A 25,840-nucleotide genomic window follows, 5' to 3' on the forward strand; every position below is an offset into this window, starting at 1 on the left:
AAAGAGACCACTTATCAACCTACGGACCGAATAGTTTTTCTGACGTTATGTAATCATCGCAATTATTTATATATATGATAACATCCCTGATAGCACACGTACATCTCGGAGACGTCTATTTGACGTCTGCATTTACATCTGCAAGACGTATTTTTTTAGAGAGTTTGCTCATCTGCAATATGTCTATAGGACGTTTCCTTTTAGATGTCCAATAGAAGTCTATTAGATGTTGTGTGTGTGTGCGAAAGCGCGAGAGAGAGAGAGAGGGAGAGAGAGAGAGCGAGAGAGAGAGAGAGAGTGAGAGATAGAGAGAGAGAGAGAGGGGGGGTCAAATCACAGTGGAGTCAGCTGTCTTAACCGTGGCTTGTGTACTGCACACATACCAGCTTCATCACTGTGTCTGTCATGCGACTCTGTTCCCCTTTCGGGCTCTGTCTTTACATTTATTTTGAAAGCTGACGCTCGCGATTATGGTAAGGGGCGTTACATTTCCGACGAGTGCTTGCGGTGTTCGGCCAATCACAATGCACTGGGTCAGCTGGCCAATTAGAGCAGACTGCGCTTGTCGGAAGGAGGGACTTTGTAGAAAACGAAGCGTTTGAGAGAGGCGGGGCATAGAGGACCTACAATAATGTACAGTATTTGAAAAATAATGTGCGTTTTGAACATTAAAGCATGTCAGCATATTCTGTTACATCAAATACACAAAATAATGATCTTTAAAAAAACATCATATGACCCCTTTAAATTCCGTCTGCACGGATCCAGTATAATGATACACATCCGATTTCTTTCTCAGCTGTTTACATTCATTTAAAACATAACCGTCTGCGTTTACGAGAATGATCGTCCAGATTGGTACTATTGACATAATTCTGTGTGTATGTGTCTGTTCAAACATAAGGAGGAGATGCAGAACTGAAGAGACGCTGCGTGAGATGCGGCTTTTGCGCGCGCTTCAGGTGTGAGTCAGACAGCAAGACAAGACTGCAAAGAGTTGTTTTCTGCAACATATTGCACTTAATAACTCTTTTCAACGTCAAGCAATTCTCTGCTATATGCGTCGAACTAAAACTTTGACCTTTTGCAACGTTTTGATTTAAGTAGCCGATTATTAAAATGATAATGATATCGCACGCCGTTGCGAAATGCATATTGCGATATATCGTGCAGCCCTAAAAAATTCCTTTAAGGGATTTGAATTATAGAAATGTGATAGTGTGTCATGTGTATGCAGGGTTAAAGAGATGGGACTTTTAAAATCACAGTGTGCCTGCCTCCTGAAAATCGGTATGATCTGCCAGTTGGAGTCGCCTCTTCATGGTTCCCTTGACCTCCATTTCAGCAGCATTAGCCTGAAGGTTTTTCCAAATTGCAGCCTTGAAATATAGGAATATTTGTATAAATATATTGTAAGATAACTGTTAAATCTTAAGCATTAAGATTAGGACCAGACCCAGAATTCGCAAAAAAAAAAATATATATATATATATTTTAAAAAGTCAGATTATAAAGTGCATTCAGTCAGATTAAACTTTTAAATTTGTTTGCTCATAATAATCCCCACAGCAGTAAAATATGTTAAGCATGATTTTAATCACATTATACGGCATATATGCCTAAAAATGTGAGCCTGCTCTAGTCCAACAAACAGATTAGGCCTCCATTCAAGAACAAAAGACAATGCACTTACATTTTACGGCTTTCTCTTACATACTCTATCTATAGTGCTTTTCCGTGTCAGAGCTCCCCCACGGCACTGCAGTTACCACAAAATAAATATTTTTTAAATTCAGATTGCATATTGAATTGTCTTAGCGGGTGTAACGCTGCAACAGCGTACTCAGTGTAGTTTGATTTACAAACAAATGACTCTTTTTAAAGGTTAAGTGAATTAAATCAGACAGAGCCACCAGTAGGCTATATATATTTATGGCGCCACGAGCTGTGCGCTGTGCGTACTATTTAATACGATATAATAGCAATCACTCGTTAAAAAATACGAATCGAATGACTGATTTTTTTTAGCAAACTGGAATATAACTCAATATAATTTAATTAGTTAATATTGCCATGCACTGGATACAGCTCATCAGTTTTTTCTATTAAAAAATTACATAATGTTTCTAATCCCTAAAGAGACCACTTATCAACCTACGGACCGAATAGTTTTTCTGACGTTATGTAATCATCGCAATTATTTATATATATGATAACATCCCTGATAGCACACGTACATCTCGGAGACGTCTATTTGACGTCTGCATTTACATCTGCAAGACGTATTTTTTTAGAGAGTTTGCTCATCTGCAATATGTCTATAGGACGTTTCCTTTTAGATGTCCAATAGAAGTCTATTAGATGTCTTTAAGATGTTTATGATTTAGAATGTATGTAAAACTGACATCTGAAAGACGTCTGTCAGACGTTTGTAGACAGCAGATGCTTTCCAGATCAAGAGACCTTTAACAGACATCTTGTAGACGTACGTGTGCTATCTGGGATAACGTCAGAAAAACCATTCGGTCCGGAGGTATGTTGATAATACGGTCTCTTTAGGGATTAGAAACATTATGTAATTTATACATACATATTTAATGATGAAAAAGAGCTTGTTTTATCAAAAGCAACACTTAATAATATCTCCTATCAAAGCAAGGTTGTTTTTTAATGACACATGCAAGTTTCATAAGATTTTAAAGTTGCGTCCCCACTTTTTGTCAACACCGTCAGACACTCAATAAAATGTACTAAAATCAGGGAATGTCAGGGGCAGCTGTCACTCTAAAGGACCCCCTTGCCACAGTTCACCTCTTATTTCAGTTTCATGTGTGTTACCATGATGGTGTTTAGTGTCTGTGTGAATGACACTGTGCACCTTCTATATATGTTATTATTTAAAAGCTGCTTGTGATGGGCTTTGGTTAATCATGTGACTTTCTCATCACCACCTGCATTTGGTGGTTATCAGTGTGTTACAAAAATACAAAACAGATTTCAGTACTTCAATAGGTTGGTATATTAACAATATATCAGTTAATGAAATTACGGTATTTAACTGTAAATTTAAGTTAAAACTGTAAAAAAAAAAACTAAAACGTTGGTACTGTATTTTTTACAGTACAATTCCGGCAACCACAGCTGCCGGTTTTTTACCGTAAATTTTACGGATTTTTTTTTTATAGTGTAATGTTAATATTTCCTGTGTCACAGCTATATGTCAACACCATCTTCCAATTTCTGAGAAAATTATTTGAAATATTTAGATAATTTTATTCTCCTGAAGTAGGTTCCATTAGCATCTAGCATCAACAGAAAAAAATAAAATGGCTACTACATGAACTCCACTGGTTTTGTGAAAGAAATGCCAAATTTGTCAACACCGTCAGATGTCACCACCATAAGATTTTGTGTTCCAATGCTATATCAAAATACTTAAATGTGACTCTTGAATAAAAGCTTTATAAACAATAACATACTCACTGTTTGTTGTGTTTGTTTTAATACAGTAATTGACTGATTCAATGTATTTGATAGTTAAAATAACTACAAATTCAGGTTTTCGTCACCTCCGTCAGATGTGTCAACTCCATCAATTCTGTCACCTCCGTCAGTTGAATATTTTGATAATATTTCATTATGATATTTTATATTTGTTGTGGAATTGTTGGTCACATGTGAAAGTGTAATCTGTCTGCTAACACGAGAATGTGTTTTGAAATGTTAAAAACATCTTGAATGCTGTTAACGATAAAGCTGAAATTATATTACACAGTCCAAGCTAAAAAAAGCACATTTTGTTAAAAACGAGAAAAGTTGGGAGGTTGTATCAAAGCACAGCTCAGTAGCTTAGTACATATAAGATACATACTGTAAATGTAGTTTCATTTTTCTGAGAACAAGATTTTATTTTTTCAATTTTGCACCTTGTTTTGTCCGACTTCTCAAGAATGACTGTGTTATATTTCATCTGCAACAACAATGTGAACTTTTATAAACATTCGTTAACTTTTAAATATATCATTATGCAAAAAAAAGAAAAGAAAAAAGAACAGAGTTCTCCGCATGAAAGACCCACGACTTGCAGATCAACGTGCTACTTTCTGCGATACGGTAGTAAGTTAAATTAAATGAAACGTGGAGGATTTTAACTGTGACAAGATGATTGACAGGCCAGTTTACAGTAACAGGACGTCCCAGAGCTGGCCGACTCTTCTGTTACACACCCAAAAGTGTGTCGGCAAATTAGTGCGACCCATGAGTTACCTCTTTCTGATGAGCTGCACTGAATGAAATCAGAGTTTTGCAACCTGGGTAACAGCTAGTCTGAAAAAGGTTTTCCAAATTCTCCATCCATCATGGCTGAATGTGGTTGTTATTTAATAATCATCAAGACCGATTCACATAAACATGTTAGGCCAAATTGCAGTCGATATGTATTTTTAATTTTTGTCAGAATGACTCTGAAAATTCTGAAAAGTTAGGGTTAGACATTGCAACATTGCAATCCGACTCACATATTTGTTTACATGTGCATTACATGTATTCTGAACAAAACTTTAGCACATGCGCAGTGCGTTCAGAACCAGAGAATGATAGTACTGATTAACAAGTAATTAAAGTTTTGTTTCTTATTATTGTTACATGCTTTAACGTGCTGACTGAATGAACTAAAATAATAATAGAAGGAAAGTTACACAATAAAAGGCACTCAGGAATCACATGAACACATTTTTGAACTCTTACTAATTAAACACACCTCATTCAGCTCATTATTGACTCGGGGGGCAGGTTCAAGCTCAAACACAACGTTTTGCTAGGGTTTGCTGTTTGAACGACATGTTTCCTGGAAACGGTGTGCAACGGGGTTTGAGATACGTTTTCTCTTGTTTGGTGGGTGTGTCAAAAATGTCAGCCCAATCAGCAACAACATGTATACATACACGCAGTATTAAAGAGACAGCTGGCACAATGTAATTAACATCAAAATAAATTCACAAGAGCAAGTATATTGTTTGCACATGTTTATTTACATTAAAGGCAAAATAACTGAAATAATAAGAGCACACGTATAGATCTGGAACTTCTTTAAGTCTGTCTAAATATAATTTAGTAATTGCAATGTCTTCTGGTCCATATCCTTTCCTTAGGAAGGTGTGCTAGACACTGATTAATGTAACATAAAAATACTATACATATTTTGCTATTGTATTGTGGAGTACACTTTCAAAAACCTTTCTATATTCCTCTGATCTTATAATGGTAAATATTACAATAACATAGCACAACAACATTGATCAGCATTAATGATAAGCCTAAAGCCCCGTTCACACCAAGAACGATAACTATAAAGATAACGATATTAGCGTCCACACCAGCGAACGATATCGTCTGTTTATTCTAAGCGCACACGCGTCTGCCGCTTTAAATTCTTGAGCTCGTTACAGCAGGATGGATTCTGATTGGCTGTCAGTGTTTTATCGTTCATCAGCTGGAAAAAAATCGTTTTGAAAGTGATCACAACGATATCGTTCCTCTGTATCATTATCGTTATAGTTGTGGTGTGAACTATGCTATTCTTTAATATTGAGAACGATTTTTAGAACTATATCTTTATCGTTATCTTTATAGTTATCGTGCTTGGTGTGAACGGGCCTTAATACTCACAATAAAAATAAGGTCATATAGATCATAACACAGTCTCGGAGGTAAGAAGTGGATTATCCTTCACCTGAAATGTTTGTCTTTTCATCCTGAAAAACGAGGCAAATGTTGGATCACAACAATTAGGAACCACAGTTTGCACAAATCCCTTCACTCTTATAGCGGCAGCCAGTACCCGCTAAGGGGCTAAGTAGTGGGAATACATCCATGACGCGTTTCGATAGCAAAGGGTTTTAATTACAATATAGAAATGAACAGTAACACGTTGCATGAAGACGGTAAGATAGAAAACAAAAGATAAACAAAATAAAATTAAATAAACAAAGTGAAACGGTCAACAGAAAGTGAGCGTCCCAGCTACTCACCCCCTTCCTCCCAGATATCCACATCCAAACTAACAGGTAATATGCACCTATACAAAATGACGTAACAAACTGGAAGTGACAATTTCAAAATAAAAGACATCAAACCGTATCTGGCACCTACAACTCTATTGGGATGTTCTCTTTTATTTCTGGACGGCAAGGGCAGTGACTGTAACATTGAGTGTATTTTGCAGTATTAAACACGTATTTATCCCGATTTCATCAGGCTCCGAAAATTCTTCAAAAAGAACACAAAGAATGGCCTTCTCAGCTGCCATAGTTGCAACTCTTGCGTCATCAGAACAGGGTGTTCAACGCACCACCGTTTCCGTTTAAAAACGTTTTGCACCGTTTTGTCAGGGCTGAACGCAGCCCAGAAATAGATGGGTCAGGCTGTGTCTATTTGAAAATGAATCTTTTTTTTTGCATGTTTTGACCTTCTCTCCACACTTAGATGGCGGTTTTGTCCTCCAAAACCAGCTTTTTTGAAAATGCTCACCCAAGTGGATACATTTGAAAAGGTTTTTAGTGTTTTAGAGTGGACTGTGAAAACAGATGTATTTGAAGACGCATATTGTAGCGATAGATATTGTTATGTATAATACTGCCTGCTTTGTGCTATTCATTTTTTTTCTTGTGAAGATAAATGCTACTGTTTTGTGGCAAAACTTGAGGGCAATTGTGTTTTAGACCATACATGGAATGGTGATTGAGTGCTACCTGGACACACCAGTGAGTGGCGGGATATTTTGCTAAAAAAATAACTGTGCCAGAAGCATAGCATGAGAACTTTATTATGTCTTGTCTCTCTGTGTCATCTCCTTGAGCGTTAATTACATTTTACACATGCAGCAAGGTGATTTTAGTGTTTCAGTGGATGAGAAATTTCTTGGAAAAAGCTTGAAAATGCTGGACAGAGAGCGTTTTGAAACAAAAACAATGTTTTCGAATGTATCTGGATTAGATAGCCTCAGATAAGGGACACATCCGAAATGTATACTGTTGGCCTCTTATTGCAATGAAACAACTATTTTTAGTTCACATTATTATACCTAAGTTACGTGGACAACAGAGGATTCAGTAGAACTCACAACAAGTGAAAGTGATAATTTTTTGGGGGGCTTTTCACACTTGAAATTGTTAAGCCTGGGCCTTTGTAAAACCCGGGTAAATGGAATCCAGAGTTATCTTGATTCACACTGCTCACAATTGAATGTACCTGGGGTTAACAATTAATCCTGCATATTCATAAGCTGACGATTCACACTGTACATTCCTAAACACTGTGTTAATGTTCTTCTTTGCATTTTGCGGGGTCAGTGTCAAAAATTGGGCAAATACACTTCTTTACTCCCATTGTCTGTTGCTAAGCATCTATAGCCATAACATTCTAACACTGCATTCACACTGACACTGCAATCTGGAGCAGGTTTTCATAAACCCTGGGTAAAAAGCGAAATTACAAGTGTAAAAAGGATTAAAAGCAGGGTTTGAAACTACAATAATCTAGGGTTAAGTGCAGTGTGAAAAGACCCTTTGAGTGCAACTGTGTATGAAATGGCCTCCAAATGCCACTCCTGCATACTGTAGGATGGTCGGGGATAGGCTACTGCTACCAGGTTGGCCCCTATCTCTAATACAACCCTACACTTAATCCTAACCATACTCACTTTGCTCTTTCACTGACAAATCAGGTGGAGGTTTCATTATGATTATCAATGTGAATCCCCATCTGACAGAATTTCCTCCGAAATTCTTCCCACAGACAGCTGTTTTCAGACATGCAAGTACAGCTCCTAGCTACTTAAGTGGGATCAAGAGACACCATTACATTCCAAGAAATAGTTCCAATGTGTTAAGTAATACTTTGTTACTTCACTTGTTTTTTTTTTAAAGGGGTCATATGATGTGATTTCATTTTTTCCTTTCTCTTTGGAGTGTTACAAGCTCTTGGTGCATAAAGAAGATCTGTAAATTTGCAAAGACTAAAGTCTCAAATCCAAAGAGATATTCTTTATAAAAGTTAAGAGTCAGCCACGTCCACCTAAAACGGCTCGTTCGAACACGCCCCCACATATCTACCTCACTATGTGGGAAGATTTGCATAGCGCCGCCCAAATGTTCACGCAAAGAAAGAAGGCGTAACTTTTAGTCTCACTGTAGTATTGTTGCCGCTGCCGCCATGTCCTGAAGACGCTGTGTGTTTCATTGTGAAAGCGAAACTACTTTGTTTGGTCTTCCAAAAGAGGACGATATCCGCTTCGTCATGCCTGGAGCTGATCCGTGCTGGTCGCTGAAGGAATACATCAACTTAGTGCTGTGGATCGCCGGCACATTTTATGGAGGACTGTTTACTGATCCTGGGAGAGTAACCTTTTATCATTTGCCACTGATGATTCAAACGCGAGTTTTGAGCAGTGTAGAGTAGCACTTGTTGTTTGTTATTTCTCCGATCACAAATGCAGACATGGTTTTATGTTTACGCGGCGCGATGCAATGCAACGCAATGCGTAAAAAGACAGTATAAGTCATTATAATCAGTAATTATGTCCCCCACTGGATGCAACAAATGCCTCGTTTGTAATGGGTTTTAATGTTTTTGTGTCGTCCCTCCGGCCGGGACACGGCATCACAGTAAAAGGGCGTAACATTTCCGTCTCACGCTTGAGGCATTCGGCCAATCAGAGCACACCTCGCTTTTTCAGACCAATGAGCTTTGTAAAAATCGAGGCGTTTCAAAAAGGCGGGGCATAGAGGAGAAACAATAATGTGCTGTATGTGGAAAATAATGTTTTTTTTTTACTTTAAACCGCATAAACACATTTCATTACACCAAATACACAAAATAATGTTCTTTTTAGCAGCATCATATGACCCCTTTAATGTAAATATAAAATTGGCTGAAAACACAAAACCTCTTAACATAACAGGGATAAAGTACGTTAAAACGATATCAATGAAGTAAATAATGTTTCTTTTCTCATTGCATAGGCTATATAAAGTTGTAAACTGCTTAAAGCCCCACCCCACTGAATAATACAGCACTACCTAAAAGCAGGAAGTACATTAGTGGATCATCCATCCACACCACATGCAGCCGAAACAGACAAACAAAGCCTACAAAATTATATTTTGGGCAGATGTGGATTTTTTGATGTAGTGCTGAGGCTAGCAGCCGAAACCTGTAATCTACATATCGCGTGGACGCGTTTGGGCAAACAAGTACGTCTCTCTCTTTCTCTCTCTCTCTCTCTCTGTGTGTGTGTGTGTGTGTTTGTCAAATCACGACATAGTACATTAGTGGATCATCCATCCACACCACATGCAGCCGAAACAGACAAACAAAGCCTACAAAATTATATTTTGGGCAGATGTGGATTTTTTGATGTAGTGCTGAGGCTAGCAGCCGAAACCTGTCATCTACATATCGCGTGGACGCGTTTGGGCAAACAAGTACGTCTCTCTCTCTCTCTGTGTGTGTTTGTTTGTTTGTCAAATCACGACATCTTATACGGTGCTGTCGCCTTTGCTTGAAATATGCTCTATTTCTGCTCAGTTTGTTTCCTAGCTGAGCAGATGCTGTATAGTTCTATTTCTGTCATGACTGAACTTATTTATTATGTAACCTGTCGCGGTTCGGTTGTATATCGCGGTCACCTTTGCAACTTCTGTGCCAGTAGATGTGATGGACGCATGTAACGTACGTTAATTAGCAGCTGCCTTTTCTGTCACTCACTCATTAAAACAGATTGCACGGTTTTCAGTACAGTTCAGCATGTTAACAATGAGTATTTGTTTTTCCGTGTAGCCAGAGGCCCCCGATTTGTAGCAAAAATATCTTGTTATTCGCATATAACGTTATTAAGTTACACTAAACGAGTGTCGAGCAGATGCGAAAACACAACCTTCCAGCGGTTGCAATGTGCTTTACATTTGAATTCTAATCTTTTTAGTAATTATTTCGTGTTAACAGTAGAACACATTACAGGTTACTAACAGGAAGACATACTCTATGAATGTTCTTTTCATCGAGTGCCCTCGAAGTGTTAACCGTATTCGCACAATTCAAGATGTAAAAGCTTCACGCTTTTCAAGCTTTAAGGCTTCATTATACTCGCATAATGCTGCAGACAGTCTTTCAGGTGAAAACACGACCGTGAACGATCAATTTCCGCGTTTGCGGCTGGTGTTCAGATGAAAACTAATGTGGGCGACGTACAGAGACGTGTTTTCGTCGAGAGCAACGCGGTGTTGGGAAACCAAAGGCGGCGTCCCACTAGCTGATTCCAAACAACTCGATTATGATCGAGGGTGTTTCACCTGCCGACTGTTTTGGTGAAATCTCGCCCTCTTCTGACGGAGGTCCGAGCAAATACAGATTGAAACAGCCTCATTTCTCGAATCCCCATCACGTGAAAGGTCTCTGAAATATCACACACATATGCATTACACAATCCTCAGTATTGAACTATAAGGTCCCACAGGAAAAGTCACTCCAAAGAAGTGCTGCAGGCACCGGTAATGAACTCTCAAAGACTTTGAAAATCAACTGCAAATTAAATCTCATATCTCAGTTGTTATTTAGAACTTAGCTCTATTTAATAATTATGTTTTATTTAAGATGATTAGCAGATGTGCAGTAATGGCATATACAGTGAAGTGACATGACATGTGGCCAAGTATGGTGACCCATCTTGACCATAATGGTGACCAACCATTAGGCCACGACTTCCCCAAGTGAGCAATTCTGTATAACTCACCTGGCCAATCAGAGCAGACTGCGCTTGTCGGAAGGAGGGACTTTGTAGAAAACGAAGCGTTTGAGAGAGGCGGGGCATAGAGGACCTACAATAATGTACAGTATTTGAAAAATAATGTGTTTTTTGAACATTAAAGCATGTCATGTTACACCAAATAATGATCTTTATAAAAGCATCATATGACCCCTTTAAATTGTTAACTTCTTTTCATTCAACCGGTTAAAAAACACGTGTGTATGCGGTGTAAAAATATTGGGGCTTCCAAAAAATTCAAAGGGACTGTTTGTCGACGTTAAGACTGTAAGGCCTGTTTAAACCAACACAAATAGTTTGGCACAGATTTTTGGCACAATTTCGCATGCGATTATGTCTGTTAGACTATTGGTTCCTTTCTGGTGCCCCATCAGAGATAATCAACACCAAATTGAGGGAAACTGTAAAAAGTTGTGCTCTTTCACACTTTCTTGCCCCCATAAAAATAAATAAATAAATAAACACTTGTTCTGCGTGTGCACTATACTCGGTACTCCCTAAAAACATGGCTGAGAGTCGAATCCTTCCCATTATAAGTTCACACTGAAAGTGGGACTTAGAGCAATCTTGCTCATTACATTTGGACTTTAAGTCTAAGGAAACATTAATGAGGAAAAAAAATTAAATTAAATGATTTTAGCAAATGGCTGCAATATAACAAAGAGTGAAAAATTTAAGGGGGTCTGAATACTTTCCGTACCCACTGTATATGTAGGCCTACATGTACTTTGTGATGAGCTAAGAGCATCATCTTTTTCCGCAAACATCTGTAGAACCCAAACTTTGTTGTATGCAGTGACATAGATGCCGCTGTGGTTAAACCAATGTTAAAAAACAACTTTACAATATCAATATCTTAAGGGAATCACTCAAATAAATGAGAACAAATAAAAACTGACCGTTTTTACTTCTGTGTCTTCTGTGAGAATGTATCCTCTTTGCAGACCACAACAGCTGTGATGAGTTTGTAACTAGACTCCAGGAAAATTAAGGAAAAAATTAAAGATTTTAAACAACTCGATGGTGGTTGGGGGAGTGTCTCACCTGCCAGCTGTTTTTGATGAATTCTTGCTTTCTGTGGATGGTCAGTTTCACACACACCTTTTAAAAATGGCAGAGGAATGACAGAACGACTGCCTCTGGAGCATAAATCCATGCATAGATTCAGTGAGACAAGAAATTCAACAAACACAGACTGTTCTTCCTCCCCTTTTTATGCTTTAGTCATTCTAATGGGTGAGCAGACTTTCTCATGGGCAGACAGATGGCAGACAAATCATTTTGAATAATAATATATTTTCTTATTTTTTAAATTGTAATCAATAATAATAGTATTAGTAAAGTGTGTCATGACAAACTTTGATGTTGGCTTGAAACAGCCGGTCCTGAAGATGAAAATGATTTTTAAAATCTTGAAGTCGAAAGTTTTAGGTTATAGATACATTCTCATTATAAAAACTCTTAAAACTGCATTCTGTGTCATTACAACAGTAGTATTTTGAAAATTATAGTAGGTTTTTTCCATTCCCAAAACGTTTCTGTTTTTTTCCATTCCATTCCCATGTGCTGGGAGAAATGCTGTCTGTCTAGAACACGCAGAGACATGCGGAGTGACACGTTACAAATGGTGAACAGTCCCAGTTCTGTTGCTGGTGATATATCAGCACTCTTGTAATGTTTCTTAGCCAGTCAGATTTTTTTATTTTATTATTTTTTTTATTATTATTATATTTTTGTTATATATATCTTATTATATTTGGTTTGATCACTGAATGAGGAAAACATTTTGGGGACCATTACTTACATTCAGAATATTCTTTTTGCCAAACATTTGCAGTAAATATTCATACTAGGTGCAGGGCCGTGAGGGGCCAATTAAAGGGATAGCTCGCCCAAAAATTCAAATTCTGTCATCATTTACTCACCCTCATGTCATTCCAAACCGTTACGACGATCTTTCTTACAAAATTTCCTAGGAGCTCTTGATCCTTGATTCATCTCATTTCATAGTTCTGGGATTATTATTGTTGTTGAATTTCTAAGGCTAAGGAGTCGTCAGAAGATATGAAACAAATCTATTACAGCAAAAGGATACAAAAGAGTTTGGATTTCCCAGAGGGCGCTGTTGTTTCAACGATGAAGTGGAAACTATATTAGAATTGGAAGCTTTATCTGAGTGCACAGATGCTGTGTAGAGAGCTTTGAGGGATCAACATCTCTTGCCTAACAAGAATGTGACATAATACAGAGCTGCCTGAGTTCCTGTCTTAAGTAGATAAGAACAGAGAAAAGGGAACCTGATGCCTGTATAGGAGGGTGGCATTAAAGACTATACCATAGTACATTATTCCAAAACAGATATTTAGTTGATCTCGACTGGCTAAACCTGAACCACATTGCTAGCTATTAAAAGTTTTAACAAAGTGTGTTTAATTAATCAAGTAGTTGTCTTTTAATTAGTCTGAATTAACAAGTTACATTTTTTAGTGTTTGTTTTTTGTAACACAAACTCTTCTCAAATACCAAATATCAGTTTGATTATGTGAAGTAATTGTTTGCCTTTCTACTTATTAAAAACATTCCTTTCTCTATTTTGTCTTAGGAGCATGGGGCAGCATCTTGGAAAACATGAGCTTTCTGTTCCCAAGGTATGTATGTCTGTCTGTTAGTCTATATGTGTATATACAGTGGGTACGGAAAGTATTCAGACCCCCTTAAATTTTTCACTCTTTGTTATATTGCAGCCATTTGCTAAAAATCATTTAAGTTAATTTAAAAAAAAATATATATATATATATATATATATATATATATATATATGCCTTTGCTTCAAGAAGTAATGTAACTAATTAATATGCTCCGAGATGAAAAGAAACCATGTTTGTCTGGTGAATCTGAAATGCTGGAGCCAAAGCCTGTCATCAAAATAATTGGCAAATTTTATTAGTTTGTTTAAGTGTTTATTTATTTATTTTTATTACATTTGATTAAAGAGCAACAGTGGTTTCCCCATTGGCTGCAACTTCCATTTTGTTTCATGGCTGTTTGAGTTCATAGATCTGCACTGTTGTCTACGCATCTGTTTATCTCTTGTTATATGGTTTAGCTAATTTATTTTGTTCATTTTTAGATCACTAGATTCCTTTATGGGTAATGACCTTTTACATAACGTGTGTAATCATCTATCTTTCATTAGATGCTTCAAGCAATCAAGCTTTATAACATTCATGGATGCAAAGCTACTGCAGATATAATTTTTTTTTGTATTATTATTATTATTATTATGCTGGTGGAGTATCTTAAGTTACAAAGATGACGAGTCAAAGCTGTTGTGATCTACACCAAAGCTACAGCATAGGTGTGACACAGAAGTGTAAATTGCCCTTAACCTGTTTATTAGATTATACCACTGGAAAATACCACTTTTAGGCTTTAGTCATTTTTATTATTAAATATCTGGTCTCATTTCACTTCAGAAAGCTACAGAAGGAAAAGGAAACTTGTGTACAAATGCACAGTGCTTGAATATTTAGGTTTTATTAATACAACATTATTTCTAAAAATGAAGCACTGATTATTTCTTGCAATGTAATTACAATTTGTGTTTTATTTAAGCATTATTTGGTTGTACATGTAAAACTTTGTATTTGTATTTTTGAAGGAATCCTCAACCGTATCTGAACGCATCCTAACAGACTCACCGGAGTCACAAGATGAGGTATTTGGTAAGAACATATTTTTGTGTTATTTGTATCATTTTTGCCTGTATATCTACTATTCTGTGATTACTGGTTCACCTATCATTGCCCAGCTTCTTATAGCAGATCAATATAGCAAGGTCACTCTAATAGACTCTCTACAAAAGGAGAGGCTTAGGCGAGATGTGCTCATTATTGCACTGCAGCCTGTGTTTTAGTAGTCTAGTTGTGTAACTTTTAGGCTGCCACTAAATTTCTGTCATTTGAACTGATAAAACCTGAATCCTGTCATTGGAAAGCGTCTTGGATGGTTCCCTAATCTCAGCCCGACAATAAACTGTCCAGGGGGCCTGGAAACCCTTGTGGCATTCCTGCTCATTGCACACAAAGCCGCAAAGCACTTTCTGTTTTTGGCAAGCTCTGATCTGACAGGATGGCTTTACGCAACTTCCCAGAGTAAAGGACACCCAGGTTATGAGTCCATCTGGAAACCAAATTGTGTTTACAATGTACTGAATTGATATAATAAGCACTAGTCACTGGATTTGATGATGTGGCAAATCAAAGATGTAGGCCTACTCTAGTTTTGTCTTGTAATCTAGTTTTGTTTTAGACAGTAAGTAGGAAGGAAACTAGATATACTAGATGTATTTATTACTTTTAGGGAAAAGAAATGAACATGCAGAAGTCTATTATTTTCCTACTACCATTCATAGCCATTTTATAAGTTAGTGTACAAATGGTGTGAAAAGTAGGAAGTGTATAGGTGTGGGCAGCAGTAGGTACTGAAAAGTTGTTCCACATCACATATCATCATCGCCAATAACATATATGTGACCCTGGAGCACAAAACCAGTCTTAAGTCGCTGGGGTATATTTGTAGCAATAGCCAAAAATACATTGTATGGGTCAAAATGATAGATTTTTCTTTTATGCCAAAAATCTTTAGGATATTAAGTAAAGATCATGTTCCATGAAGATATTTTGTCAATTTCCTACCATAAATATATCAAAATGTAATTTTTGATTAGTAATATGCATTGCTAAGGACTTCATTTGGGCAACTTTAAAGGCGATTTTCTCAGTATTTAGATTTTTTGCACCCTCAGATTTCTGATTTTCAAATAGCTGTATTTCGGCCAAATATTGTCCTATCCTAACAAACCATAAATCGACGGAAAGCTTATTTATTCAGCTTTCATATGATGTATAAATCTCAATTTCGAAAAATTGACACTTAAGACTGGTTTTGTGGTGCAGGGTTAGGGCTGCATGATTAATCGAATGCGATTGTCATGCGCATTTTGATAGTAAAGCCGGTTCTGTAATCAGCAGGAAATCATCATCACGTGCTTTCAGATGGAGCAGCAGAAATCGTTCGCAATAATGACAGCTGTTTGCATAGCTTCTCAGTGAACTACGGCTCTGTGAAGTAAATGCTGCTCCATCTGAAAGCATGTGAAAATACCACATTTAATAACATATATTTACTCCAAACTCACTTCATAACGTCAGTCGAGTGTTTGAAATAAATCCTTCTGTGTGGCTTCTTACACAGAATAAGGCACGTTGCGTATTTCATAGTATTTAAGCAGTGATAAAGGCATTGCATTATAAATATACTTTATTTTAATGAAAATTATAATAATAAGAACTCAGATAAACCGTATATTGCCATAGTCGCGCGTTTATTAGTCACGTTGAATCAATGAAAGCAGTTGAATCTTCTGTTTATTCAGCTGCAGCGATAGGCATTTTCTGGGTTTCTTCTGCGAGGCGTATTTGGAGTTTCAGCGCGAGAGTGCCCTCTGGCCTTTGGATGGAGATTTACTGCTGATCACAGAACCGTGCTTCACTGAAAGATATGCATGACGATCGCAGCTTCTGTCGAATCGCGATCTCGATTCCATCTCGATTTATCGTGTAGCCCTATCCAGGGTCACATATTGGATTGCTTGACCGGTATAATACGAATGTTTATCTTCACTTTAAATTAGGCTGCTTAAAACATTTACAATTTTTTTCTCTGCATGTGTGTTTTTGAGTGAGTAAGCTGTGGTGTTTCTACTGCATGTTTAAGGTTGTTGGAGCTAACACCAGCTGGCACGGGCTCCAGAGTGACTACAGGCTTTTGCGTCCATATTCAAAAGCTCATATTGTTCAGAAAGCTAGTCTGTCACTGCCTCACTGTTCACTGCCTAAACGTCACTGTTCTCGTTCTCTCGCTCTGTGTGGAAATGATTTTATTATCTACTCGTCTACTAGTCCAGCGGTTCTAACTACAAACTATTTTAAACACCATTTTTCTTGTTTGAAAAATAAACATGTTTTTTTTTATTGAATTTTTTTAATGAGATTACATTAACTGGCAAATTGCATGGGAACTACATCAGAAACATTTGTGAGTTTAACTGGGGGAAAAATACTAAAAGATGATGGAACACTAAAGAAATGGTGGCCTGGTTACAGCACCTACAATATATATTTTCTCTTATACTTTTATGTACATTTTAATTGCAAATATTAATGTAAAAAAAAAGTTAATGTTCATATTTGTTAGTTGCCCTGGAGTTTAGTGTTTTTTTTCCCCATATAGAATCAACATATATAGAACCCAGATATTTGTTGAAGTTTTTCTGTTTACCTTTTATTCCTTTAAAATGTCTTAATTCCTGTAATCATATTGTATTTCATTTGATGTTCATTAGTCTAAACATGTATAAGTTTATAGCAATTGATTGTTCCAAGATCAAATTCTCTCAGCTCAGATTACATGTTTTACCATATTTAAATCCAGCACAGAATCAGTGCAGAGAGTGGGAATATGTTGTGTTTGTAATCATGAGTTAACACTGATTTACGTTTGACAAGCTGAAATATTTGTGAACATGCAAAAAAATTCAGTGAAAAAACTCATGTTATTTGTGATCTACACAACAAAATTGTTTCTCTTCCAAACTTGATGTGCAATAGCTACTAGATAAAATTATCAAGGGCAAATATTAACTAGTCAGGTATGTACGATAGAACTCGAAGTTTGCTGTAGAAATGACAGAAATTGTACTTCCCAGAATACTTTGCATGGGACATAATGTTGTTCCACAAAGCCGTTTGCACCGCGCTCTTTTGTCACTTAATATTATATTTTGGTGCGTCAATCTATTAAATTACTTAGTATATGAAACCATGATCCGCACTCACAAAAATGGTCTTCTTTTAATGTTTTATTTTGCAAATGTTTCGGCTCAAGTCCAAATTCAGTGCGTTGAATAAATCAATCCCTCCACCCACGTTTTATATCATTAATTATATTGACATCATCATTCATTAGCCAATATTGAGTCTATGAAAACACACATATTCCATTTAAATGCTTGACCATTTTTATTAATATACAGCACAAATTTTCACATCCACCAATACACTGCACAATACATCCTTGGCCATAACATGAACCACAAAGGATCCCGTATTTATAACAATTTCACAATTAAGCAGTTTATTAAATATTTTAATAATTAGACAATCACCAACATCTACTACCCGAATTAAAGATCAAAATACATAACAATGGAATGTAAAATGATTAAAGTCGTCAGAAATACAGCATCATAGATGACTCTCCACAAAATATTAAAATGAATTAGAACGATTATAACTCCTTAAAGGAAAACAGAACGATCTAATTCCTCATTCATGCCATTTGGAGCCAATTAATGAGTTTATAGATCACTTTAATAGTTCTTTGTTCATATTACCTCCTCTACATTACCCTAAAACATCCTCTATACTGATACATTCCAATTGTTTGATATCATGTCCCAGCTCGTTGAAATGTCTAGCTTACTGGAGAAGTTATGACTTGTCGGCTAATACTTGATGTATGTTCATTGATTCGTAATTTCAACTGACATGATTAATTTTCTATTTTTAATTATTTATTATTTCACGTTTATTTGACAGAGATAATCCACATCAATAATATATAAATGTACAATGTTCCAGAATTAGCCAGTCCTGGACTGATGGGAAAACTGGCACCCTAAACATATAAAAGAAATAGTATATACAAATTTCAATGTATATCTTTTATATATTGGGACAAGGACATTTGAACATATAGATCACATTACGAGTTGAGCAGGTGTTGAGAGTAAAAATGTTGAAATGAAGTATTATTTTGTGTTTGAGCAAGATGATTAAAGAGGGAGAACTGTGTCAGTTACACGGGGTTACCATTGTGGTGCTTTTAAAGGAATATAAAAAAAAGTGATGTGGCCAAGTGGAGTATGGTGTCCCATACTCAGAATTTGTGCTCTGCATTTAACCCATCCAAATGCACACACACACACACCTGCGACACCCAGGGAGCAATTGGAAGTTCAGTGCCTTGGTCAAGGGCACCTCAGTGGTTGTTACTGAAGGTGGAAGAGAGCACTGTATATTCAGTCCCCTCACCTACAACTCCTGCTGATACTGAGACTCGAACCCGCAACCTTCAGGTTACAAGTCCGACTCTCTAACCATTAGGCCATTAGCAAAAACAATCTTTTAATTAACTGATATGACAAAAATATATAATACACTTGTCAGGGAGATCAAAATCACTTTGACACTGCTTAAGTCACTTAAAAATAACTTAATTCCATTATGTTAAAGTGATGTGAACAAATCGGCAGATATAGGGCAATTAGTCGAGCTAGCAATAGCACATATTAGCATGGTAAATGATATCTGACAAACACAAATTCCAACCACAACAAAATGTGATACACAGGCAACAGGACTTTACTGAAGGTGGAAGAGAGCACTGTATATTCAGTCCCCTCACCTACAACTCCTGCTGATACTGAGACTCGAACCCGCAACCTTCAGGTTACAAGTCCGACTCTCTAACCATTAGGCCATTAGCAAAAACAATCTTTTAATTAACTGATATGACAAAAATATATAATACACTTGTCAGGGAGATCAAAATCACTTTGACACTGCTTAAGTCACTTAAAAATAACTTAATTCCATTATGTTAAAGTGATGTGAACAAATCGGCAGATATAGGGCAATTAGTCGAGCTAGCAATAGCACATATTAGCATGGTAAATGATATCTGACAAACACAAATTCCAACCACAACAAAATGTGATACACAGGCAACAGGACTTTAAAAAAAAACTATAAAATAAATAATTTTTTTTAAAATTTTGCCCATAGGGGGCACAACTAAAGCTGTCATAACTCTGCAACAGTCTGTCTGATCAAGGAAAAATTGATATTCAATGTATATCTTCTAGCTTTAGAACTACTTTCACAGTTATCAAGCCATAATTTACAGAAAGACATCAGAAACATTTCGCCCCCTTTTACAAAACCATCGGCATTGAGCTCTTACTGATGTTTTTTATTCTTACAGTTAAAATAAACAGGATCCAGATTAAAATATTGAAGCAATGTCTCCGAGTCTAGTCTAGTGTGACCACCGCTAAAAAAATCATTAGATTCTGAGCATATATAATTTGAGAAAACGCACTCCAATTAATTTCCATCCAAACGCTGTGCTGCCATGATAAATGAGAGCACAAAGCAGTTCACAGTTTAAAATACAGTGTAAGAAAGTGTTTTTATTATTTCTGTAGCCATGCATCATCTATCATAATCACAGAGTGAAAAAAAATGCTAAGAAATAAAGAATGTTAATTAAAAAAAATAAAAAACATTAAGAACCACTGAAACAGAAACTCTCAAAAAAATAAAAAATTGTTTTGAAGTCTGGATGTAATATGCATTTCTTCTGGCCAAAATATTTTGTCAGTCTAAATATATCAGCCATAGCTTATTTTTGTAGTTTTTACAGTTGTTTATAGCACTAAGTGAGTATTCTGCTGTAAGGTTAGCGTGTGGAGAATGAGATGAGGAATAGCTGGTGAATGTTCAATGGCAGTCAAACAGATGAGGGACTGTCTTTGGGGCTTGTGGGCGCCCTCGGTTTCTCGTGAATGCTGCTATAGAGAGGATTTCATGCAGGGGTGGGAGGCCTGGACACAGACTGCATGCCTATAGCCCCTCTCACAGACATGCTTCCCGTGCCTCAGTCCCACTGCTTCATACTGTGTGGGTCTGTTTGTTGCAGCAGGACTTTAGCTGGGTGGGGTTAACTTTTCTCTGAAATCTGATCAATCTTAGAAACATCTTAGATTTACATCTTTTATAGTGTAGTGATGTGTAAAATGTTTGGTGCATGATTCAGACACTGCAACCATATACATACATATAGAATGAGAATATACACACTAGCAGAATAACAATGTCCAAAATACACAATTATTAAAAAATATATAGATTAGACAAATGCACTGAATTGACATATATACCCTACATATGCCATGTTAGAAACAAAATTGGAATATCCGATTTGAAATGTCCCGCACCAAAACAATGAGCCATGACTCAACATGGACATTTTGTGTTCTGCTAAATAAATTCATAAATTAAAGCAACATTCAGACTGTCCCAAAATAATTATATTGTCATTTGTTATTCAAAACTATCTAATGCCAAAAGGTGAAATGGACTTCTAGATGTTAGTGATTATATAGTTTTCTGTTAAACAAATAAAATAAGTAAAAACATAGGAATTCATTGATACACAATCATTTATTTTAGTATACTTAAATCCGCCAGGTGTCTATGCTTATTGGTCACCGCCATCTTGGAAATTAGATAAAGCTCAGTGGTTCAGCTCAGTGCTGCCAACCATACTGACTGAGTGAATTGAAGCGGATGACACTGCAAAATGTCTTATTTACATTGTTGTTGTTTTTTATAATGAAAGGATTTGCGAACGTGCTTTGGCTGAACTCTGTGAGCTTGCTCTAAACAAACTCTACTTTCAGCGTATTCCGTGCAACCCTAGTCCTGGGACTCTTAATTAGAAAATTGGTTTGTGTTGTGTTCTGTCCTTGTTATATTCTCACTTCTTGTGATGATGTCTGGTTTTCTAAGTTATAAAGTAGTGACTCAAAGTCCGATTCATTTCCGCGAACCGGTACTTTTCGGACAGAGCGGCTCATTGAACCGGTTCAAAAAGCCAATTCATCGGTTCCTGATGTCATCAAGCAATAACGTCTCTACGCATTTCTTTTCTAACAACTCCGTGCCATGTTGTATCAATGAAAAATTCAAACAAGTCATTTGTGTCAACGCATGAAACATTCAAAAGTAAAGTTATTTGTGTGAAAGCATATGGCTGATTATTGCCATATAATTCACTTAAGTTAATGGTGTTTGTGGTCACAGTTTCATTCGCGGATCCTCAGATACGACTGATTGACCAATATTGACTAGCCTACAACTTGGATAAGATTCCTAAAAGTTTTGCACCTACAGCACACATTACAGACATTGATGCACAAACGCGGATATGTTCTACATGTCTACCGTATAAAGAATGAATAAACCAGTCTTACAAACTCCTTGATTTCACTTAAGCAACTTTAAATATAATATGCATGCACAATAAACTATTGTAAAATGTATTTACATCACTCGACAGAAAGGTTTTTGCAGGTTTTTATAAAATGTAAATTAATAACAGTCATAATAAACAAGCATATTTCCAGTACGCACCTCGGACTTGCACAGTATCGTCAACTCACTCATCAGAATCTTCGGTAATCCTCGGCAAACTTCGCCACGGCTCATTCGGTTCTTGTGGAGTCCTCTGTAATCCTCGGCAAACTTCGACAGTTAATTGAACCGGCTCATTCGGTTCTTTTTGAGTTGGACGTGCTACTTCGGCTGGGCGTCCTGCGTCATCACTAAAGTTCGATTCAGCTCGATTTGTGAACCGGCTCGACCGGTTACTTCCTGAGAACTGGTTCAAAAGAAAGATTCGTTCAAGATCCTAACATCACTATTACAAAGCAATATTGCCATCTTTACCTGTTTCTAGTTTTGCCCCTCTTTTCTTTAGGCATATGTTGGTTACTTATCAATTGCGTCCTTAAGTCTTACAGTTAAGTCTTACGTCCTTCCTATCCTAAGAGCGGGGGCAGCTTTTTGTAACTTAAATGAGCAAGACTTCAGATGTCTTCCGCTTCCAGTTATTTTAGCCATACAAAATCGCTTGTTATGTTGCTTGAGATTGCAAACTGGTTTTTCTTATCATATTATTTTAATGTATTGTCGTAATTATAAACACATGGGTTTGTAGCCCCAAATAGCTTCATGGCTTGGCTAAGTCATAAATGTTTCTGCCCCCACTGTCCCGGCATAAAAATACTATTAACATTAAACGTGAAAAAATACATATTAATTGACTTTCTATTAATGAAATCCACTTAATGACAACTGTCTGTGGCCTACAAAACGTGCAGAGCAGTTGTACCCCGGGACTGGAATTGAGAACCACTGTCCTAAATCATTGTTTTACTGCACTGCATAGTGAAATTGGAAGAGCTCAGATTCACTTTCCTTTAATTCTTTTCTTTGGATATGTGCAAAGGATTGTGGGTTATTGATGGATAAACTTGCTGCATCTTTCAAAATAAGCTGAATGATAGACGCAAAGTGAAGGCTGCCTTTCAAGGATCCTTCAAATTGACATAGCCTTCGATGACGTGGTAGCCTAGATATGCAGCCTTACTAGGATGCAGCCTTTGAATTTAGTAGAATTTGAACCCATAGTTTCCTCTGTTCATTGTCAGTGCGTTTAACATTTGTGGTTAAACTGTCGTCTTTGTTTAAACCTTCCTCAGTTGTTTTCCTTTGTTTTGTTCCACTGGATTAGAAAAAGAAAAGAAATCTAGAACTCAATTATTGTTTTGTATTGCATGATCATATCTGCAGTCGGGGACAGTTTACCTCGTCACTGCAGTTTACATAGTTAAGGCCATTTAATCTGGTTCAACTAGCTTCAGCAAGGAGCCTTTAGCTTCTTGTATCATGCAAGTATACAACAGAGATTTCCGTGATGAAGTCAAATGGGTAAAGCGATCACTCGCTGTGATCACTGGATAGAGCGGCCGGTTTTGCTGATTGACCCACTACTTGACCTGCCCACTGGGAAAGTCCTGTCCAGTCCATACCGTGCATTCTAACCAGCATGTAACTTTGTTCAAGTTCACATGTGCTTGCATTCGCTTCATTTTCTAAACCAAATATTCAAAAGAACATAAACAGCATTATATATATCGACCCTTTTCCTTTGTCATAACATTACTGAACATTAATATTTTACCAAGGCATGAACCAACACTGCATTTCAATGATCTCTTTGTGGGGATGGAAGGCACAGAGAATTCACCAATGAGGCAGTACACAGTATGCTGTTGTCTGCAGTGAGAATACAGTTCAAAGTCCAAGGCAAGCATAAACGAAACATCACTAGTGTAACCAATTCAAAAGAGCCTGGTGAAACAGGAGTGGTTCCCCGACCTGGAAACTCAGCACAGCAGATGAATAAAAAAGAAGGAAAAATCTGTGTACAAACAAATAAAAACTAAGTTGCTTCACCAGACATTCAACATTTTAAATACAAAGTTCATACAACAAAACATGGCAACACTTAGGTTGATATGTAAGTACAATAATATTCCTCAAAGTAGGGCAAAAATAGCAAATGAGATGAACTCATGGCTCCTGCTACAGAACATGGTTACACACTTGATAAAGGCCCTGAACCAGGTGTGTCCAGTCCTGCTTCAGAGGACCAGTGTACTGCAGAGTTTAGCTCCAACCTGCCCCAACACACTTGCCTGAAATTTGTTTTGGGTGCTTTCCACTTTGCATTTAGGCACAAACACTTCCCCTTAAGGTTTAATTTGCACAGGTAACAATGAAAAACCTATAATTTCACTCTGTACTCGTAAAAAAATACTGAAGTATACTTGAGCTTATAGTGTCGTTGAGAGAACAGTGGGTTTGATGGCTGAATCCTCTGCAGATTGTAACCTGCATTAGTAAGGGGTTTTAAATGGCAGAAAGGTGGGTGAAAGGAGTGACAAGGGTGCACTCTAGGGTCCAGGGTTACCAAAGAGGTTTATTCATATTCTAAATCTAGTTGTACTTGAGAATTACGTAGAAGATCATTCATAATACCATTTTATACCACATTTTGTAGCGGTACTATACTCTTGTATGGGTTTACATGAAGTTCCTGGGCCCAGCTCAGTATGTATTTGTTTTTAGTTGATCAGCCTGCTAACACTTGAATTATCTGTTAACAGTAATTTGTTACGAATTTTACTGCATGCATTTACTTTTTCTTCATTTACTTTTCTCCATTATTCAATGATCTAATGGAGTTTTTTGTTCTTTGCCACAGACGCCTTTATCTGATATTTTGTATTATGTAGCCTACTATGTATTTAGGTATACATCCACTAACTTTCCTCTAACAAATCACAATTTTTTTTTTTTTAAGTTGTAGGATCGCTGTTTATTTCACACCTACATGACTGTTTTGGGTTCTTAAACAACTTCGTTTAAGGCCACTAATCAAATGTAAACACATTTGAAACATTGGTAACCCATTTGTACAGTAGGTACAAAAGATGCTCTGAAATTTCACTTTTGACTAAAAAATTTAGGCTAATAATATTTGTATAGAAAATAGAAGCATTTTCAATAGCTGCCTCAAACTGTTTGTCTCTTGCCTTAATGATTAATTTGGACCAGCCACACCTTACGAGATGGACTTCAGAAATGAGATGAGTTTCACTTTGCAGAGAATTCGCAAAATCCAGCCTGGGGAAGTTATTACAGTCACACTGTTTCCTTTGTCCTTCTACAATAACTTTGTGGTGGCACAAAGAAGCTCTGTAAGAAACACTAGAATTCAGATGCTCTTGTGTTGCGTGGTACAGCAGCGGCTTTGTCTCGCTGCACTGGGTTCAAACCTGACCACCTCCTGAGGAAGCACTGCTCTGAAATCTATGAATCTCTAGATCTGTTTTATGAAAAATATACAGAATCATAAAAACTACTTATCTATGAATTTATCACAAATGGCAAAGTTTCCATAATTTGTCATGTCTATTGCAGTGCCTCTGGATCTTTTTTCAAATAATTTTTTTTGACTTTATGACAGAATCTGTAGCACTTGTTGCCTGCACAGTGGGGGGTGGTAGGTGATGACAATGATCTTACTGTGAAATGTCAGATAACTCCCGATGTTTCTGTGCAGGACAAGGGGAGGCGGACCTTAACCAGAACAATGGGTGCTCCAGCAAGAGTCCAGTGGTGACTGACTCCATGAACGCTGCAGTAGATCTCAGCAGCTGGAACCATCCGAACACAGCCGACCCTAATGCCTCAGGGCCCC

General features: G+C 37.0%; 1 protein-coding gene across 1 annotated transcript in view; it reads left to right on the forward strand.

The window, feature by feature from the left end:
- The first annotated feature begins 9,327 nt into the window (after positions 1–9,327).
- LOC107581754 (myelin basic protein-like) overlaps positions 9,328–25,840 on the forward strand; it is a 17,443-nt gene continuing 930 nt past the window's right edge. The window contains exons 1-4 of the mRNA XM_016267406.1: positions 9,328–9,482; positions 13,425–13,470; positions 14,484–14,547; positions 25,703–25,835. Of these exons, the coding sequence (XP_016122892.1) occupies positions 13,429–13,470; positions 14,484–14,547; positions 25,703–25,835 (239 nt within the window). The 5' untranslated portion in view covers positions 9,328–9,482; positions 13,425–13,428. The remainder of the gene's footprint in view (positions 9,483–13,424; positions 13,471–14,483; positions 14,548–25,702; positions 25,836–25,840) is intronic.

The sequence above is a fragment of the Sinocyclocheilus grahami genome, unplaced genomic scaffold (genome assembly GCF_001515645.1).
Source record: "Sinocyclocheilus grahami isolate Dianchi unplaced genomic scaffold, SAMN03320097.WGS_v1.1 scaffold37.1, whole genome shotgun sequence".
NCBI classification, from domain to species: Eukaryota; Metazoa; Chordata; class Actinopteri; order Cypriniformes; family Cyprinidae; genus Sinocyclocheilus; species Sinocyclocheilus grahami.